General features: G+C 35.5%; 1 protein-coding gene and 1 long non-coding RNA gene across 15 annotated transcripts in view; one reads left to right on the forward strand and one right to left on the reverse strand.

The window, feature by feature from the left end:
• LOC123864117 (ras GTPase-activating protein raskol) overlaps positions 1–21,950 on the reverse strand; it is a 214,596-nt gene that overhangs the window by 61,510 nt on the left and 131,136 nt on the right. The window contains exons 1-2 of one of the 14 annotated variants that reach the window (XM_045904355.1): positions 21,853–21,939; positions 2,347–2,851 (exon numbers count right to left, since the gene is read on the reverse strand). The exons of 5 other annotated variants lie outside the window; for them this stretch is intronic. In XM_045904355.1, the coding sequence (XP_045760311.1) occupies positions 2,347–2,548 (202 nt within the window). In that variant the 5' untranslated portion in view covers positions 2,549–2,851; positions 21,853–21,939. Of the gene's footprint in view, positions 1–2,346; positions 2,852–7,066; positions 7,330–21,802; positions 21,940–21,950 lie in introns of those variants that run through there. 8 more of the 14 variants (XM_045904347.1, XM_045904353.1, XM_045904352.1 and 5 more) reach the window with 8 other exon arrangements.
• On the forward strand, positions 105–16,500 carry LOC123864186. The gene is made up of 3 exons (XR_006795717.1): positions 105–168; positions 9,275–9,276; positions 16,374–16,500. It is a non-coding gene; the product is annotated as an uncharacterized LOC123864186 (long non-coding RNA).

Below are 21,950 nucleotides of genomic sequence, written 5' to 3' on the forward strand. Positions count from 1 at the left end.
TCTTTTGTGATTCTTCGAACGCGTTTGACATTCTTGAAAACTTTATTATAATATGGAAAATTTATTTTCGAAGATCATGATTCTATGAGACATCGAAATTCTTTTCATTTACCATAGTTGAGCATGAAAGAAAAATCAATGTATTTATTATAGTTATTAAGTTTATATGTTAAATCGCTAGTAAACCTTTAAATAAAAATAAATAAAATAAAGCTTTGCAAACGTATGAATATGTGAAATTATTCTTCAACTTACAAGCCAAGACAGGCAGCCATCAGAGCAGCACTACAGAGACGACTACCTCTGTTAAAACGACAAAGAAGAAGAAGTGAAATAATATGTAAATCCGAAATGTCTCGGAAAGCAAGTATAAAATCACATAACTGTAGGTACTTGAAGCTCGTATACATACGTCCGTATGTTAATACTGTGATTATGGCAAACAGAGGCACCGTCGCTGATTCGCAATACCACAGTTGTTTAGATATTCCACAAGAGGCAGTTACAGGTATTATGTATCCGGTGATGTATGAGTCACCCGCTTTGGAGATATTACGTACTTCATCAATGTCAAGATCAAATCACGATCTTGTCTACTAACCGGCATTATTGTTTGCGACGATTACAAACCACGTTTAGCTTCACGTTTATGAAGAAAATGGTATTTAAGTTGATAAATATTCGCGTATGGCACTGGTTCCTCTCTTGGACGGTACATTGCCAAGTGTGACCCTAGCTTTAGTAGTAAGAACGAGATTATATTATGTAAGGACGATATTGAGAAGTGATTGGATGACGAAGACAGAGGACCGTCTGTGGTGGCGCGCTCCCAAAAAGGCCTATTGCCCAGAAATGGACTCATACGGGGTGATGGTTAGGTTGGATAGTTTTGCATCGACAAAGCGTTGCGATGGTTGAGAAAAATCGTTCGAAGTTTTTTTTTTTGTATTTGGGTTGCTATTATATTGGTTGTATTATTGCCCAGCTAAAATTAAGACTACCAAAATAGTAAAAATCACACAGATATTAGAAACCAACTTAAATAATTATCTAATCATTTTCAATGAGTAGGTAAATCTCCCATTATGAGAAAATAATTTAACATCAGAACCGTCACCTGATAAGTAGTTAAAACGTAACTGATTTCATTATTATATTGTGTTTGAACATTAATTATCTACATTGTAGTTACTAATTAGTATTGTAAAGTGATAGACTTTAAAAAATATAATAAACTATGAAGCATAAACAAGCGATATGACGGTTTATATTTTACCAGAGAAACTGCCCAATTAAGTACACGCATACCTGGGTGACGCGTGATGCTATGTGTGATGTGTCCGTCATTCATGAATGACATTTAAAATTACAATTGTATATAGCAATCTCGATTATTACATTCATTAACACTTAAGAGGGGTCTCTCCGTCACTCCATACAAACGTAGTTTCGTCTCTCGTTGGAATACTAACCAATCATACTCAATGGAATTTTGTAGAAACGTTTCGGAAACTGATATCTATACCTGTGGTTTTCCAGATTTCCGTTAAAATATTCGGTTTCAAAGTTACGCGGTCTCAAAAATTCACATACAAATCTTTGAGCTCCTGTAATTTTAAAACTACATATTTTTAGAGAAATCTAAAACACCACAGGCACAGATATTAGTTTCTAGAATATGTCTGCAAAATTTCATGGACTTTGGTTGCTTAATATTCAAATGAAATTGGAGCTACGATTGTATGGAGTAAGTGACGGAGAGAGTCCTGTTAAAACTGATGAAGTTGCATCGATCAGTATTCAATACATCGCCGTCGTCATCATAAACCGGCAGACATAGACTTTATCACATACCTGCTAGATTTTAATTTATAACAAACTTTTGAATCATGTACATCATGATCGCCGGCCCCGGATCTCCTCTCAGATTGACAAGGCCCAGTGCGGATTAGCAGATTTCCCACACCCTTGGGAACATTATGGAGAACTATTAGACATGCAGGTTTCCTCACGATGTTTTCCTTCACTGATAAAACACGTGATCTTTAATTGCTCCAAACGCACTAAGTTAGAAGTGTGCATCCAGGATCAAACCCCCGCACGACCCACTAGGCTATGAAAAACCTATCTGTAATTTGTTATGTACAGTATTTCATTCCACAGTACATGAAGGAAAATTTGATTTTGAACTATCATTGATTATACTTGTACTTATCATTGTTATCTACAACATGCTTATACCAACTGAACAAATACTAGCTGCAAACCAAAAACTTGACGAGCAACACTATCTTCTTATATTAAATTTTGTTAAGTTATAGTTACAGTTGATAAGTTATTACTAACCGTCAATATCATCCTGGGATGTATCAAAATCGGCTAAGGTGACGTTGGACAAGTCCTCCACGTACACCTGCGGCTGCCTGTTGAGAGTGTGTCGACCTCCGAGGGAGTGGTAGCAGCTCTCCTCATCGTCCGCCGCTTCCTCCGTCGAAGACCCCTTGAGGCATGAGTGGAAACTCCGAGAGAGACGCCGTTCCGTGCTCATCCTCACTCATGTCCCAATCAACTTATTTTGTGTAAACTTAACCACACGAGGTCACGAGTCAACTCGTGCTTACACTGTTTAAACTTTGAATAACACTTTTATTCCTTGCACAAGCTCATATTCGTCACTTTTCTTCACTGATTCACCAATTCTCACAATGATTTGTTTATTGACACCGTTTTCATTAATGTCATTATTTTATTCAAATTAAAGTTCAATAAGTGCATTAAAATGACATATTCCGCGTAATTTACTCGGTTTGATAACGGAAAGCGTGACGTCTTATTTTCTTATCTGGAGGACCTGTGTGATTATAAATGCAATAAGTGGCTTATTCAATAAATAAACAACTCGGTGTGGTATTGAATATGCTTTAAAGGTACTTATGTTGTGTAATATAATATATAAGATTGTGGTATCAGTTTTGTGAACAAGTCTACTTTTTATTTCGACAATTCGAGCTCGACGTCGCCCTCTTTAATGAGTAGGGCTTAACGATTGCAAGATTCCTGGATAACCAAAAACACGACAACTGCACAACCCGTAAAACACGTTAGTACAGAGCCTTGTATGACGCCTGGTGATATGACAGCGTACAGTTCAATGCACTCCCGAAGAATGGGGTCTACCAATGTGACATTCGACTAATGAATGGCACTCGAACAAAAGGAAACATCTTGTAAAGAGACGGGTACATTTTCACGTGTATTCGTTAGCTACGTATGTACTCGTATTGCTCTCTAATAATAAATGGGAAGACGAATGAAAAATCTCGACGAGACGAGATCCGCACGACAGAAAAGTTCCAGAAACATTGTGTAATCGTACACTTTCATGGTGTTAGTCTTTGTTTTAAGATTTTCTTGGATCTAATCGTTAACTTAACACAGATTTGACTACCTATTACATCAACTTATTTATAGTAAAAATTACAAGTTAAATTTTCTTTTAAGTTTCTACATTGGAAGAGAAATACTAGATAAGGAACAGTAAAAGTTAAAAATTAGCATTATTTTAACAACTATTAAACAGGTCGATATCAATTAAATTAACCTCGCTTTTAAATTACCTATACATTAAAGTCATATCACATATGCGTCTGATTAGAACAAGGCAGCATTGATTATTTATTAAGTAAGAAAAAAATTCTATACCTAACCCACAAAGACTCTTGAATAGCGGAAAAGTTTTGCAAAACAATCGACAATGTGAAATTATATCGAATAGAAATGTCATTATAATAGAGGAAAAGGAACCTCGTCTCATGTTTTTGGCATAATCATTACCTGCCGTACATTTGTTGACAAAAAAGTGAAATCGCAAACATGCGATTGTTTCATGGAAACTGGAAAGTACACTGTGAGAGCGTTGGGATGCGGAGGCTTTAAGAAAATTGCGGAAGTTGTAACCTTTTATATCTTCTGTGTGAGTTTTTTTTGTTAACAACCTATAAAACTCTTACTTAATACCTATATGTAGGACTTTGTCTGTGGTGGCGTTTGTTGGCGCGCGTGTTGTGACTTTTTGGAGTGTTTTTTTGTTAGAAGTGGCCGGTTTTTGTGTCCCGCTGGTGTTTATTGGTGGTGGAACTGACCGAGGAACTGACTGAGAAGCGCTCTAAAGGGGCGCCGCGTGTATGTCGGCGGGCGCCAGCACAGACGAAGTCCATACTTATACAAATAGTTTTCCTAACTTGTAAATAACTACACACTTGACACTGGCTAATCAGTGTAAAGCCAGACGAGAGAAGAAGAACCTATATGTAGAGCATGTCAAAAATCTAAATTGCGCTGAAGTAAAGAAAAGATAATAATACAAAATCTAAGTCCAAAATAGTTTCTCTTAAAACATTTAAGTTATCAGTTTCTTTACTTAAACAAATTCATTGAAACAGTTGAAAATGATGAATATATTGTCGACGAAAACTTCTAAATAGAAATTTAATTGAGTATATTCTTTCATGAAAGTTTTACCTATTTATCAATCAACATAATGAGTTTTGAAAAGAAATTATGATGAGAATAAAAGAATGAAATCAAAACATGGCGAGATACGATTATTAATACAGCAGAATTATTCAAGCTGACATGAAGTATAAATGAACACGGATTTAGTGTTATACATATTTCTTTGTTTTAACTTTTATATAATAAACACTAAGCAGGTTACTGAGTGCATTTTATAAAAAAAAAATTAAAGGTTTTCAAAAATATGCATATGTATTCATGTAAAGTCTCTATAGGTATATTAAGGAAACAATAATGAAATCTGATAACAAAATACAAACTACATTAGAAGTAGTACTAGTAGGTCTTAAATCTCGTGATGTTAACGTGTAAGGAGGTTGTAAAAACCTTCGAAACCTCTTTCCAGAACGTTCCTATTGTGCAGTTAATAGACTCAGTAAATAGCGTTTTATATGACATTGAACATTATTATCAATAAATTGAAATATTGTGCCTGTGAAGAAAATGTACATCCAATTTTTGACAAATAACCTCGTAAATTATCGACAGATTACATATAGATTGGTCATTTGGTCATTAATTTGGTCTTTGAGGTCTTCGTAGCGACTTCATTTTGTGCAACTATGTAAACCGCATAACTATTTGAACCTCGAGCACGTGATATTAATTGTGTTATATGCCTCTATACTCTGCTATTTTATGCCTTAGGTTAAGGTGCCGACCAACTCTGGCAGACAGCCAGGGCCAACACAGTATAAGACCGATGCTTTAGATATGCCAAGACACGGAGCGTGCCGCTATAACCTCAAATAGTTGTTAGCACGCGATTTAACAACATAATTAATGCTTTACATTTATTATTAAGAATATTTTCTTAGCCATATCATTCGACCTTGATGTTACATGATAAAGAAAATTAATATTGATTAGCTACGTTATTAAAGCAGTAGGTACATAAGTACCATTAATGTGGGTCACGTAAGGCAAATAGCTTGTTAGTCTTGGTCTTCAATTCTTTAATTCCAAACTAAGGCGCAATTTATTAGGAAATCGTGTTTGAGACTTCTTTCTCGTAACTTTAACAAGTAAAGATGATAGCGCTATGGACACCATCCTGAGACTATTAGAACATGCCTGACTTTGTTCAGACTTAAGACAGAGTTAAAACAAGACAGAATTATATCTTTATATAAATCTGTCTCATTTGAAACTCTTTCTTAAGTCTGAGCTGAGTCAAAGTGTGCTCTAAGATTTCAGCCTTAGACTGAGATCTATATACTATACTTTTGACTTTGCTCATGTCCTTCACATAAACCTGCCTCATTTCAACTCTGCAAAGGCTGAGTAAGTCAAAGTACCTACGCTCTATAGATCTCAACCTAAGTGGCAGGCTATTAAATGAATTGAAGTTATTATTACTGCCTACATACTCTGTCAAAGCCTTGGAAGCTTTTGTGCGAAGGAATTTCTGGTAAATAGAGTGTCGAGGCAAATCAACGCATCCGCCAACGACAGGCGTTGACACAAACTAATGACGTGGCAGGTATAAATCATGTCCATAAAAGCGACCATCTTCGGAGGAAACCGGCGATTTGCGACGGATATGACCATTGGGACTAGTAGAGCGTACGGGCTTGGATGATTCGTGTTATTAGACTCATTAGACGAGTTTAACTGGATCTCGCAATGGATTGCTGCTCATCATGTTTGATAAAAACAATGTTGTGTTTCACGAGATGCTACTTTGTGCCTTGCCAACATACCTACCTACATATTCTCTGTATTTAGTGTTCAGCCAATACTTTTGTAAGGAACTCTTCCATAATATTATCATTAGTACCAGTATCGTTAGTATCAGTAGTAGTAGTAGTAGTAGGTATTGGTAGCTGAAAATTCACCGCTATTATTTCGCCAAGAATAGGCTGAAAAGCAAAAGTTTAAGTGTGCACAACTCTTTTACCAATCCTCGAACAAAATACAATTTGGGAACGTCCCTACCTACTCGTAAGAGAATCTCAACCTCTATGCAAACTGAAACCTCCTAAAGCCAAAACTCAAGCTGGAAGATATTGGCAAGTACCTACCAATAAAAACCTTATTTGAGTAAATTTTTAATGACTATTAAAAAATTTCCGAGCTCTGTACATATTTTTGATGAAATAAGAACTAAAAATACATATGAAACCTAATGTTAATTAGGTATGCATAAATTAAATTAGTTAAATTAGTTACATTAGCGACTTCCTCTACATATTCGGTAGGTATTTAACTAAAGGACTCAACAGAAATATTAATGAATCATATTTATCTTCTTGATTTGCAGTCGACATTATATATAATAAACTCCTGCTAATCAGGTAGGTTAACTTTAACGATTATGTATTGGTATCGTACCTATACCTATTACCTATACATATTAATCTGCGATTAAGATTTATGATGTTATGATGCTTGTATTGATCTAGATAAAGGCTAACTAAACTAATCCGTTACTAATTATGTTTGTCATTACTCATTATAGATTACAAACAAGGTTTTGATTATTACAAACATTATGTTTACACACACCGAGAGCACATAACTGAAATAGCACGCCATCAAAATAAACCCACACACATGTAAACTCCGCACGAGGAAATTGCAAATAATTGAGTACACACACTCGCGTACTAATGGATGTTCACAAAACGATGCACTTTATTTGAACTGAAAACTTTGCCGATAAAAACTAGGCCGTGACTGAAATAGTATCGTACGAAATAACGTAGTATAAATATTGAATAATAGGAGGCCGCGTGACTGCCTCCATTCAAAGACACTAACACACTGAAGCGAATGACAAGACGAGAAGCGCACGCGCACGCTCGTCATGACTATTCACAGTTTAAAAATCGAACATACTGTTTTACTCCAATTAACGCGCAGATGAGCAGCAAGACAAGAAGGCATAACAATAAACTGTAAATAGAAAGCAATGAAACATAACATTTACATAAGCATGTATCAAGTACCGTATTCAACGGCATAGCCTATAGCTAAGCTCGCCATGTTATGCCTAACCACGTGTCTTTCGTTCACCGTGTATATTTACGTACAATTTAAAGTTAACATAGTAAAACTTAGACCACAAAGCGAACTAGCAGAAAAGTTAGATGACAAGAAATATTAAAGCGGCGTAATAGCGATAAAAATAAATCAATCCAGTCTTGGAGTGGACCAAGCTACGTAATGTCGTAAATTTCATTTCAGTGTAATATGAAGACTTTCACTTTCGTATTTATTTATTGTTCACGTAATTGGTATCCTATCAAATCTCTCATCTCAATGATGTCTCAATGGATGAGACTACGAGTACAAACGTAACGTGCGTAAATACTACAGAGTAGGTAGGTACAGACCACAATCGTAATATTTGAGAAGATAATTTTGATGGTGAAAGTGATTTACTTGGAACCATAACGGGCACTGCGATAAGTACCTATTTAGAAACCGGTTAAAAGTAACTTTTACTGACTCAAGATGAAACAAACAAAAGCAGGTATAGTCTTATTTTCAATTCCGTGGAATTCTGAGGTTTCTTAATGTTACCAGAATTTAAAAAATCCCACAAATGAAGGTAACAAATTTAAATACCTACAATAATAGGCTATGGGTTCTAAGGTTAAATTGATAAAGACCCCCTAGTTTGTATTAAGTTATTATTTAATTGAACACTATTTAAATCTCAAGTGACACACTTTATGAAATACTCGTACCTATCAATGGCGAAACAATTACCAAGGTGGGATATTTAGATTCCTAATCTTATTTTAGGTACAGCTCATGGCTTTTTATGTTGACAGGGGATTTAAGGTAATTTGGGGTAAAACCTGTGATAACCCTGTTTATCATGTAAATAACCCACCCAATTCCTAAAATGAGATCTGTAATAATTCCACCGAATTACAAATCAGACTATAGAAATCATAGTTCACGACAGTCTTCGAACTTGTAACAAAATGTCGAGGTTTGAATTGTGTCAAAATCGCGAGTTCCCTCACTCTAGTTCACTCTGATAGAAATGCTATAGAACGATAGCGGAACAACGAACTGTATAGAGGGTTGTTGCAGCACACTTGTGTAATTATTTTAAGCCCAGTATAGGGGGACGAGCAAACAGTAGAATGGAATGTGGTCTGTGTGCTTGGAGTCCTGTATTTAACTAGGCGCGAGCTTGAAGAGCGTCGTTATCAAAGTTTATTTTGAAGGTAAAAAAACTTAAAGTTAATTTTGCACCTGTGTATTTTTAAACAGTTATAATATGAGTCAGTTAACCCTACGCATATGCGTAGGCCTCCGTCCAATTGGATCTTAAAAAATATTAGCCATGTTAAAATGAATAATATTCCCCTTTCCTCTCCAACTAAGCGTCAGGCTTGTACTAGGAGTAGGTACGACAATAGTGCAACGGGCGGGGTTTGAACCGTCGATCTTTCGGTTTTCAGTCCACTCCTTTACCGGTTGAGCTATTGAGGCATTAAACTCGTATTTGTTAAGCCTTTTTCAACGCAAATCTAAAGGATTATCTAACTATGTATTTGATGCGACGATATTCTAACATAATGAGGAGAGAGGATTTCCTTTCTCCTCATTATGTTCTTCCTTATGTATGTTTTTTCTGATCAACTCTTTAATGAACCCATTACCAGCTCAACTGCAATAAAAGCTAGTTTTATATGTAAGTTATTTTTGATGCAAGTTTAAAAAACAAGTATAATAGATGTTTCAAATCGATATGACTATAATTTTCGATTAATGTGTCAGATTCCACGGTCCTGTTAGAATTGTAAATGCTGTGTAGGAGCTGCTAAGGCGGGCGGTGGGCGATCTTGGCACGTCAGAATGACTTGCGCAAGGTGTTTGCCGCTAGTATACTGCCCTTCTATTCTGAGTAATAGCCTTCGGAGTATTTCTATTAAATTAAAATTCCCAAACACTCTTCCCTTTGTGCACCTTTGATTGTGATTTTCTTAGCTTCTCCTGACTTCTTCAGCTTAAAAAAATATGTTTGAAAGTAATCAGTTATCACAATTTTTGAAAAAGAATATTAGCCATGTTAATCACGACTATTGTTCCTTTTTCCCCTCCAACTAAGCGTAAAGCTTGTGCTAATAGTAGGTACGATAATACTGCAACGGGTGAATTCCACTATTTTAATAAAAGCAATGAAAACCTTAAATCGCATTTTGTAAAACTAATTATGTAATTTGTGTTAAGCGAACTGAAAACGTTTTATAGAGTTGAAGCATAATTTAAATGAAATTTTATATTTTTGTATGTACCTACTGATGTTGATATTTTGGTATTTTAATTTAATTTCAGCCCTATAACGTCTATACTATATATATCTCCACTCCATGATATCGACATCAAACGATGTCTATCAACGTTTACTATAAAATCGTAAAGTTCTTCGGACACTTTTTACAGCGTAAGAATAATTTCTCAAGCGCTTTATCGTGCAAGGAAAAGTGGAAGTTACCAGAGGGCAAAGAAAGTTTCTTTGCAAGTTTTCACTAAAGCACCAGGCCGACCGCTATCAGAGAGAAGTGGTGAGTGATAACTGTTACACGTACATGTAGCAAATCACAGCAACCTGAAAAACGTCGCGACATGGTGACTACAACCGCTTTGCAAAGAGTGTTACGAAGAAAAACCAGCGCTTTCAGTGATGAAACAAAAATGATTTGCAATACAAATATTTCATAAACACTAAATTAATTGATGCTTGCTCCCAAGAAAAAGAAAGCGATGATTTCAGTGATGAAACAAAAATCATTTGGGACACAATAATTTCATGAACACTCAATTATGGCTGATGCTCCCAAAGAAAAGGAAGCGATGATTTCAGTGATGAAACAAAAATGATAAGAGATAAGTAGGTACAGATATTCCAAAAACACTCTAATTACTGATGCTTGCTCCTGGAGAGAAACAGAGCGTGCGACAGTAGTCCAAAGAATGCGGTCAACCTGGGTGTACTAAAAATTTTATGCTTTTTACTCAGCCTTTATTTTAAGGTCCACTTACTAATCAGAGCAGACAGTAGTAAAACAGTGCGCGCGTATAATGTCCTGTTAAATGGCGCGCATAACATCGTTAACCGATAACGATTCTCTAGAATCAGGCGGTGGAAGCTGTGATCTGGATCGCTGGCGTCCTTCCAAACACGCTATAGCGCAATTTAGCACCAGAAATATGCCTCTGCAGTAACTGGCCTTTGTGATTTGTCTGGATAATTTGATACTCTACAGCGACATGGAATAAAAATAGTTTTATTACACATTGTCTACGAAACGCGACGATTTTCTAGTGAAAAAAAAAGAGTTTTTTCTTGTTTTGTTTCCTGAGTCCCCAGTGAAAGTAACTATTCAAGTTTACGTGAGTATATAGTGTTTAGGTAATGACGGAGGCTGAAAAGCATCTCCATAACAGAGTTCTTTATCCATGCTTTGTAAGAAATGAATGATTAAATGGAAACATAGACTCAAGAGGTAAGGGCATTGATGTAGACATTCATGTGTTTAAGTGCCTATTTATCTTTATTCTCGCCATCACCACAATCCATTGCCGGTCCACTACTAAGAACGAGAGAAAAGTTTAGGCTATTATCCATCACGCTGGCCAAGTACGGATTGGCAAACTTCACACACATTTGCAAACATTATAGAGAACTATCAGGCATAAAAATTTCCTCTAAGTTCGAAACTTGACATTTCTTTGGCAACATTAATTTTTTTATTTATAAGTTTTGCTAAAGTATGTAACTATAGTGACATAATTCTCTGGATGTAGCAGTAACTCACAAAGTAACGGATCTACAATACCCACTGACCTGAGCAAACTGCATACAGTCGCCTGGTACTTGACTGCACGGTACACTCGATGCCCTCACTTTCCTTAGCGAAGAGACCATATTTGAGATGATCTCATTACGACGTCGGAAAGTGTGCCAGTGTGGGTACTGTTGTAGGTACTATAGCTATAGGCGCGCACCGTTGCGAGCTGCGTGCTTAATCTTACCCATTGAGCATTTTGTGAGGCGACACACTGGACTTTATTCGCGGAGTATTACTTATTATCCTTTAGAATAAATGTTATATTTTTATTACGAATATGTACAAGGGTATTAATATTCATCTAATAGTATAGTTCTCAAGTTATTCGATTTTTACTGACTTTTTTCTTCAAAAATCAGAATACAAGTGAAGATTGCATAAAATAAGATTGGATCCTAGATATATAGTACAAGTAGGTAATCACTTATAAAATGTTTCTACACGTTATCCACGACTTTGAAACCATCCAACTGATGTAAGTACCCCAAACCGGTTTCATTAGAAAGGCAATAATGCGAAGACAGTTTTAGACTAAGCGTAAGCACATTCTTTTTTAGCATAGTGACTAGTAGCACACGTCGTATATCCGCTATTGTGAAGAATAAAAACTCTCCATCTTAAGTAATTTATATGTACATAAAAGAAACATCTATATCACACGGTGTTAGGCTTACTTTTAAAAGGCTTCTGTTTCATAGGTGACGGTGTATAATATTATTTAACTACATACTTAAATCTAATATGAAGAAAATATAATACCTTTTTTCAGGAAATGTTAAAATGCCTACTCTCGATTAGCGTTTGCTTGACAAAGTTTAAGCCAATTAAAAAACCAGCCCAACGTTAAAGTCAGTTAAGTTCGCGCATTCAGGCATTGATTTTATGATTTCTGGTTCAATTCTTCAAGATTTCATTATAATTGGACAGATTCATAATATCATGATATTGATTAATAAGTACTTCTACATCACTGAAAAGGACACAATACAAATAAGTACGCTGGAAAAGGTGTGCCATACAAAATAACAGATTTTGTGTCGATTCGAAGCGCCCTACCAAACGTACCGGAATTTAAAATTGACTTCACGTTGACACTATGTTAATAGATGTCTCATCACTAACATTTAATTCCGAATACGCTCTTATACCACTCACTGCTGCTATCAGCGCCAAAATTGCGAAAATCTAGTCGCGTCAACAATTATCGGTCGGCAGTCGCAGGTCCAGCGTACTTATTTTAGTAGATCAGTGACATCTACCTACACATAAATAACTAGCAAAAACATTTATATTATTATTTATATAATATAACAGTTACAATAGCTCAATAAATACAAACGCAATAAACATTGACCTTTTGAAAACTTGAAAAGCACGTTAAAATGTTAAAGCGTTTTATGTGCAAAGCTGAAACGTTAAATGCCTGCTCAATTTTCTCATTTACTTTGAACGGAATATTTTTTTTAAACTTTTACCTACTCAATTTACTGGAAAAATATTTAAGAACAGCGTATTTTTTAAACTTTTATTCAAACTGGAAAATTATTTCAAAACACGGCACTCAGTTTGATCCTAATTATTAGGTTAGCAGTTTGTTAAACAGTTTCACTAACTGCCACAGGAGACTATTATGTATGCCATTGTACTTTACACGTACGAGTATGTCATGCAGGTATGTCAATTCGATTCCGCGAACGCATGTTATTGGCACACTTATTCCCAACGACTCTACTTTCCGCGCTTTACTAACTAATTTGATCGACATCGTTTGATTCGGCGATTAGTCTGGTATGCAACAATTTTCCTGAATTACGGTACGTTATACTATGTGTGTTTTTGTTGGGGAAAAAGCAGAAATTTAGTAGTAGCATACAAAAAGTTAAAGAGCCCAAACAAAAGCTTATATCGTCGGTTTAACTACTGTAGAAAGTCGTTAACTGCAAAAAATCAAGTAGGTATACTTTCCTCAAGTTCTATACAAAAAGAGTTATAACTTATAATTTAGAACTCATCTTGACGAGTTCTATGATATAACTCTGCATATGTCTGCATGTATCTACCTATAGATAGGCAGAGATTAGCTGTTATTACTTATCTTATACCTACCTATTACAGAACTCATCATGACGAGTAAATAGTTGTAGTTCTAATATCGTCAAGACGAACTTTATAATTGTAGAACCCCATATTCTTGCAGATAGGCTTAGATGGTCTCTATTTATTTTTCAGAAGGTAGGGATCATTCATAGCGATAATAACCATTCATAGTAAATATTGTATGTATTATAAATGTATAAAATACAGTGACCTACATATTGGAAAAGAAATCACTTACTATATTTCTTATCCATTGGCGTACCTACTTCTATACAAGTGTAAATTAAAAATTTATAACACCCCCGACAATCCAAAGTATTTGAGTTTTCCAAAACATCATTTTCAAATAAATAATTATGTATTTAGGCAACGTCCATCTTGACAGCTTGACATTTGTCTATTGACATAGTATTATGAACCTAACGGTTATATCTAACCTTCTTTTCTACAAGAAAACTAGAAAAGAGCTGATAACTCTTAAACGGCTGAACCAATTTTTTTAGATTATAGCTAAGAACACTCTCGATCAAGCCACCTTTCAAACAAAAAAAACTAAATTAAAATCGGTTCATTCGTTTCGGCGCTACGATGCCACAGACAGATACACAGATACACAGATACACAGACACACAGATACACACGTCAAACTTATAACACCCCTCTTTTTGGGTCGGGGGTTAAAAAACAACACACGTTTTGCAATGATAAAATCGCGCCGCAATCTTATCTTTACATCACGGAAATGCAGTGCCTAACCTTGTAGAGAAGTACCTTTTAATCAAAAAATTGCCGTATTAACAACGGTATAACCAAATATTTAAAGAATGTATGTATTATTCTAAACAAAATAACCTACTGTTTACTTGTATGAAGTATTGGGGATGTATATCTAGCAATGATTATAAACAAATTAATTTGACTAAAGCGAATTGAAAAAAAAACATTGTTTTAGATGCTGCATATCTACTTACCCTATGGCTTTATTTCCCTCTATCACTAATTCATATCCCAATACCAATATTTATCAAATTGGTACTTTAAAAAATTGAGCAAAACCTACTGGAACCTGATTGGAATGAATTTCTCTTTAGATACCTACCTACTTGCTGTAAATAGCACAGCAGGGCAGCCATAGACGTCGTAAATGTCTGATACTAAGTTACTACACGATAGTATTTATTATGGCAATAGAGCTTTTTCTTATACGTACACAAAGAAAACAGGATATTGCTTTCTACTTGATAAAACCAAATGTTTTTCAATACATTTTTTCTGAATCACTGTCTCAGGATTTATACCAACGCGTATTATTTTATTATAGATTTATAATATTAAAATATTGTTATTACTATACAGATTTTATCATCTAACGTAATTCCATTTATGACTCTCTGTTATACTAATAAAATAAAGTTGTATTTATTTTTTATTAATAAAAAAACTGAAACTCCAAAATGCAATGTGACATAACAAGTTTCGTAAAAAACGAGAATAAGTGAAAGCTGCGCTTGCGCAAATGATATTTCTCAGATCTGATCAGAATATACCGGATTAAAAAAATCAATTATAAAAGCAATAAGTTTATTTGCAGTGTATTGGTAGTAGAACATAAATTAAAGATGTACTAACACTTTCTGCTGTTCTTGTAAATGCTTAACTTACTCTTAATACCTATTTACTATCCCGTATTAGCCTATAATACTTGCAAATACCTTTTATTTGCATTAAAGTAAGCGAACATGAACAGTATGTAAATTAGCTTTAAGGGAATTACTTTTATGAAGTTTAAATGCAATTATTATTTAATAGGTATAATTATGCTCTTTAATCTTTACAACTAAGCACCTTTGCAGAATAAGTTAATATTACTTTATTCATGTGTTATATTATTAATGCATAATATTCAAAATAGGCATAAGGCATAATATTGTGTAAGCTAACTAAGTTATATTGGCAAATTCTCTGGATGGAGGAATGAGTGGATGCATGGACAAATCAACTAAAGGTAAACCCTACAAGATTTGACACTAATGTTGGACACACTTTTTTATTTTTTACTAAATTTATTTTTTATTTACTACAAAGTTTTTTAAATTTTATTTATAGTCTTTGAAAAATATTCCTCGATGATCTTTTCTCTTTCAGTCATTAAATGAACTAACTTTTCCATTGCTGCATATTAGTAAAGCATCTGCAAAGCTATAGAACGTTAGCTTATAGTAATTTCATACGAGATTGCACAATGCACAATATAATGTACCTACGAGTAAAACGACACTATACCAAATAAAAATTGAAGTAGCGTTTTCCTGCGAGCGACACTTGATCCACTTCGAGAGGTGGTCTTCACAGTTGACTTGCGATGTGTCCTCGACTTCTTCAATTTATTGTTCACGTTATATAAAAGGTAATTTTGAACTGTGTCAAGTACACTGTAAAGTATTGAGCGCTAGATGATGCGCTCGATGATGATGACTTTGCGTCGATTTAGGTTTTTTTAAAAACCCGTGGAAACTCTTTGATTTTCCGCGATGAAAAGTTATGCAAGCTCTCTGTATCAAACATATAAATCGGTTAAACGGATGGGCCTTTAAGAATCCCGTGGGAACTCTTTAATAAAATTTTCCTGGATAAAAAGTAGCCTTTAAGTAGTAATAAGGTAAGTAGTAGTAAGTAGTAAGGTAACTCTGTACCAAATTTCATTAAAATCGGTTAAACTATTGGGCACATTTTCGCATTTATAATATTAGTATGGAATGGATAAAACCTACTGTAAGTAGGTACTTGTTTTCCGTCCCCAAAGTTTCATATTTTATATTGCACAGCGAGAGTCGAGCAGAGTGCTCGAAACTTTTCATCAAATAACGTTTCTAGCTTATTAAGTACTAGCTTATGCCCGAGACTTCGTCCGCGTGAACTACATACATTTTAAACTCCTATTTTGCCCCTCTAGGGGTTGCATTTTCAAAAATCCTTTCTTAGCGAAAGTCTACGTCATAATAATTATCTGCATGCCGAGCCTGATTCGTCCAGTAGTTTGAGCTGTTGATAGATCAATCAGTCAGTCAGTCAGGCACCTTTTCCTTTTATATATTTAGATAACAATTCAGAGTATGGCTGCCAAAGCCGAACTGCATAGCATACCTATTGATTTCCGTCGCCGTAATTGGCACCGGAAATGCGAATGACCGCGGATACGCCGTCACCACGTCACTGATGGGCCTGGCAACCACAGAGGCAAACCTATAAACATGGTAATGCTATGTTGTCGGGACAGATCACTTTACGACTCTTGCCGTATGCATTTTATTAGAGGTATATTACGCGTACAATCGGAGAAAGGACTCACCATACTTGCTCTTTGTGTCAACTGTCTTTGGGTCACAGCTGAAAATCAGCGTCCTGCACTTTATGCGTGTTGACGCATGTGATGCAAGACATTATGATGAGCTGTACACCCATTTGGAGTGATGGCATAGATGAGATTCAATCCCTGATGCTATAAAATATAGGGGCTTGCAATTTCTGCAATCCTTTAATTAATTTATATATTGTATAAACTATAAGCTAATAATTCATAATTATAATCTAAGCAAGTCTCATAACAGCAGACAGCTTGTTTTCCAATTAAATAACCATCATCACATTCCCAAGTATCAATAGGTACTTAGAGCAATTTTAAGAATGAATGTAGGTCATGTGATAAATAACATAGGTACATAAATAGAACTGGAGAAGACATTCAATTTACACTAAGCTATTCGCCTTATCGTATATTCACTTGATACGTCTAAAATCCAAGATTATCTATCGCATGTTTCTCACGTTCCCGTATCGGCTTGTAGGGAATTTTAGACGATAACCATACAAATCTGCCAGCACCCGATTTGTTTTGTTGACTTTACGAAATGCACCTTCAGTTTTTACCCTCGATCATTGAAATTTGAGAGCCACCTTAGGTTTTTACAGAGTTTTGAATTCTAAACAGAGAGTATGTTTTGTTTTTCACCTAAGACTTATAATAATAGCTTCACACGGAATGAACTTTAATGGTTAAATGGAATAATAGTTACAATTCACGGCGTAATCCGAAGACTATAAAGATAAACCTCTTTCACCATGGGATCTATATCAGCATGAAAATTTCCAAGTCAATTGAACGACTGTATCATACTCTAATCGACAAATCTAATAGACTTCTAAGTAAAATTGTAGTCATTTTGTTTCCACAATAATTATATTATATAACTTTTATAGATTATTTCTAAAGCAATTTTTCAAGAATATTAGCCATGTTAATCATGAATCCCCTTTTCACTTTCAACTAAGCGTCTAGTTTGTGCTAGGAGTAGATACGACAATATAATGTAACGGGTGGGGTTTCAACTGCCGACCTTTCGGATTTCAGTCTGTTCTTTTTACCGTTAAACAATATGTTTATTTATTTTTAAACTATTTTGTTGAGAATATTAGCCGTGTAAATCATGACTAATATTCCCCTTTTCATGTCCAACTAAGCGTCTAACTTGTGCTAGGAAAAGGTGCGACAATAGTGCAACGGTTGAGGTTTGAACTGCCACTCTTTCGGATTTCAGTAGATTTTGGATACGATTAATCTTTTTTTTATTAAATGCCTTTGTTGTGGGCTTCACTGGATTATGTTAATCTGCGACAACCCGCAGCTGTAAAGAGGAAGTTTGTTTGACGATGAGGCGGTTTAACAATTTTGTGTATCATGTACAGGTACCAAAGCCCCTTTGTCATGTAACGGTGATTAAAATTCCAGGCCACGGGGCGGTTGAAATCAAATTCTCGTCGCATTCAGTGACTGATGCACGGTGTGTTAGGAACGTGGATAGAGTAACAAATTCTGCATCACCATAATAGTAAGTTTGTTATGAATCGTTTACCTGTATCGTAAATTCCAATCAATTGCATCCATGAATCGGTTTATATGAGAATTTTTAGGGTTTCGTACCTGAAGGGTGCCATTGGGTTACAGAATCCTATTACACCCTCCGCTGTCCGTCCGTCTCTCCGTCTTTCATCTGTCGGTCAGCAGGCTGTATCTCATAAACCGTAATAGGTAGAGAGTTGTCAAAGAGTGTTTTTATATTGTCGCTATATTTACAAATAATAAAATTTCAAAATGGCCGCCATGTAAATTAAAATGTATGTAATCTTATACATAGCTGTTGGAGGCTGCTTGGATTTAATACAGCTGTTTTTTAATTTCTCACGAAACGTTTTTGCAAAAACGAAGCTTTTTTTATTCACAATCTTTTTTTTAACCTTTATTGTTTTAATGCTGAGCCTTGGTGGAGTTGGAGTATAATTGGAATCATTGTTTTACGACCACTACTTATGCACCCTTTTCGTCGAGAGCGGCAGAACAAACCTTAAAACTACACTTAACATTCCTGGTTACAGCCTCAAGTGCAGTATGTAATAAGCGCACTCGAAAAACGGCGCAAAATATTTTTCCCGTTCGTTGAACAAAACAGGGCATGCAGGTTTCTATTGTGTTACACAAGGGAACATGGTAACAATGGTGAAGCAGGTAGTGGGATGCGGGCTACAAGATGTTGCAACGCCATGTGTGATTTCCTACCACCCGGCGCGCCGTGGCAGATGCTTCCAATCCAATTTCATGATCGGAATTCGATATTGATCACTGGCAGGTGAAAGTAAAAAGGGTTTGTTTGACTTCTGCAAACAAGGCTGACAATGCTTACGTAATATGCACTTGAAATTTTTACTTGTAGAGCCGGAACATGAAATAGATTAGTATGGACACTTGATACGTTTAGGTGTTCAATACATGTCGGTGCGCTTGAAATAGTTTTTGTGTAGATAGACCTCTTTTTCTATTGAGCTATCAAAATTAGTAGAACACTATGTAGTTGTTAGCAAAACCATTACCAGTCTGCTCTAAACTCTTGTACAGAATGACCCATCCTGTTTGTAGATAGAACTTAGAAGTGGTTGCCGGAACACTCGTTTCACTGCGTTCAACGTCATCATGGTTTAGTTTCCCTTTTATTTCTATTTATTTATTCTACCTTGTGAAAGCACTAAGTTATTTTAATTTATGTAGGTAGGTACTAAATGTTTATGTGAATTCCCTACGCAGGAAACGTTACTTCACTCCACAGTATATCCTTTAATTGTGCGCAAGTGGGGCAGTTCGAATAAGAGTCATTAACAGGGGACTCTCCATCTTTCGCTCCGTACAAACGTAGTTTGGTTCTCATCTGATAATAACAGGTAGACACGTTCTAGAAACTATTATAATAATATTATTTCTATGATTTTCCATTTTTCCATAAAAATAACTAAAATGTGTTAAAATGGGTTTAAATATTTATATTTTAACGCAAATCTGGAAAACTACAGATAGGTATATTTATTAGTTCCTAAAACCTAAAACACATCTCCAAAATTTTATTAAGTTTAATTGGTTAGTTGGGGTGGGTGGATTAGTTGGACTGGTTAGTTCATACGCCCCTGAGGCAGTGGCGTAAGTCCACGTCCGGGTGACGTTAGAAATCGGGAACCTCACCTTCGCCGGCGAAGACGCTGTAATGAGGTTGAATTTGTGTGTTGCCCTACAAGATAGGGTGCATTGTCGAAGATCCAAACTACGTTGGTTTGGAGCGCACTACGAATAAACCCTTCTCAACTACCAAGCAACTTTTTTCAAGTTTCCCTTTATAAGGTGTAATTTAGTTCATACCAATTATTGCCTACGTTATGTGAACATCTGCCGGTGAAACTTGCAAAAGAGAAACGTTCAACACTCCGATGTTATTACTGTGTCAATATTTATTTAGTTTTGCTTATCAAGTTTTTGATAGCGTATATAGTAAAAAGTGTTACACAAACTGTTATCATTTAGAGATAAGAGGGATAGTTTATGACTGTATATTTAAATTGTATTTTATACATGCACTATAAGATGCATTGATATGAAGGCAAATGGCAAGGGTGTATTTCGTTTCTAGGTTGATATTTGAAGTGCTCGGTTTCGTATTCCCCAATAGGCTATATCAAAATGTAATGGCCCCAGGGATCGCTTGTGCAAAGAAATATAAACATTTCAAGAACCCCTCCAAGCTCCCATCGCTTGTGGGGTTTTTGGTCTTCATGTTAGGGAATTCACAAATAAACATGCATAAAATTATAAGTTCAGTCGTCTATCGGAAGACTAGTTGACTAAGAGCTCGGGAGAGCCTGACTTTCGTCATTTTATAAAAGTTGAAAGTTTCTCTGCGTATCGTCCCCAACACAGGGAGGAACGACTATGAAATTTGTATCATGGTGGCTTTATATGGCAGGTAACAAAGGTGTAAAGTTTCGTACGTCAAAGTGTAAAATGTAATTTTTTATATTTACTTCGGAATAGTAATAGAAATCACGTCATGCATTGCCAGAAACTTAGTGTCGTGGCGATTCCCTGCCAGAGACCCTTAATTTTTAATTTAAAGTTTAAGAATGTCTGCTAGAGACCCTTAAAGAAGTGCAGTAAAAGCAAGGGAAAAGGAAAGTTTCTCACAATTCTATTTTGTTTTCCCTTTTCATAGGATGTAGAGCTCTAGCTATCTCTATTTACTTACCCACTTACTGTGAGCAATTAGGTAATAGCTATTCATCGTTTTCCCGTGTCCCGCACCCAAACCAACGGGACCCTTTAGCATCCATCCGTCCGTCTGTCTGTCAGTCATTGGGCTGTATCACATCAACCGTACTATTACGGTTCAACTCTCTACCTATGTAGAGTTTAAATTTTCACAGAATGTGTATTTTTATAGCCGCTACAACAACAAATAATAAAAAGTTCGAAATGACCACCATTAAAATTAAAAAAAGAAATTAAAAGTATTATTTCTTGTACAATGGTGCGGAACTCTTCATGTGCGAGTCGCACTCGCACTTGACGGATTATTTGTATTTAAATGTACCTATCGCTACATTATTATCTTGTAAGTTCAATGTAAGGTGTACGGTTGTCATCGCAGGGGTGATCCGACACGCGTCGATGCTATATTTAGGCCTCTTGAAGCAGCGGTCCAGCGATGTGTGATGAGCTAAAGGCCATGTAAATCAATATTTAAAATATCAATTTTCCATACACCTTTAACTTTATACTGGACTAGTTAAGTATATTCATAAATAAAGGAAAAGTGGTTCTAAATTATCAAAAAAGTTGTTGAATTTCTTTGATATTAGTAGACTTTTTCACAAAACTGATTGATGTATCTTTGGGGATTTTTAAAAACTAATATATTTATGTAATAGAAAATATTACGAACTGACACAACTTTCTCTCAAAACCATACAAAAACTTGTCACCACCACGCACTGGGACACAAAATTCCACTACAACATAAAACAGTTCACGCTTCACTCAGTACAACCGCAGAGTTCCTGCGCTTTGTTGACTGAGTCTCCACTGAAAAA

This window comes from Maniola jurtina, chromosome 4, assembly GCF_905333055.1.
Source record: "Maniola jurtina chromosome 4, ilManJurt1.1, whole genome shotgun sequence".
NCBI lineage: Eukaryota > Metazoa > Arthropoda > Insecta > Lepidoptera > Nymphalidae > Maniola > Maniola jurtina.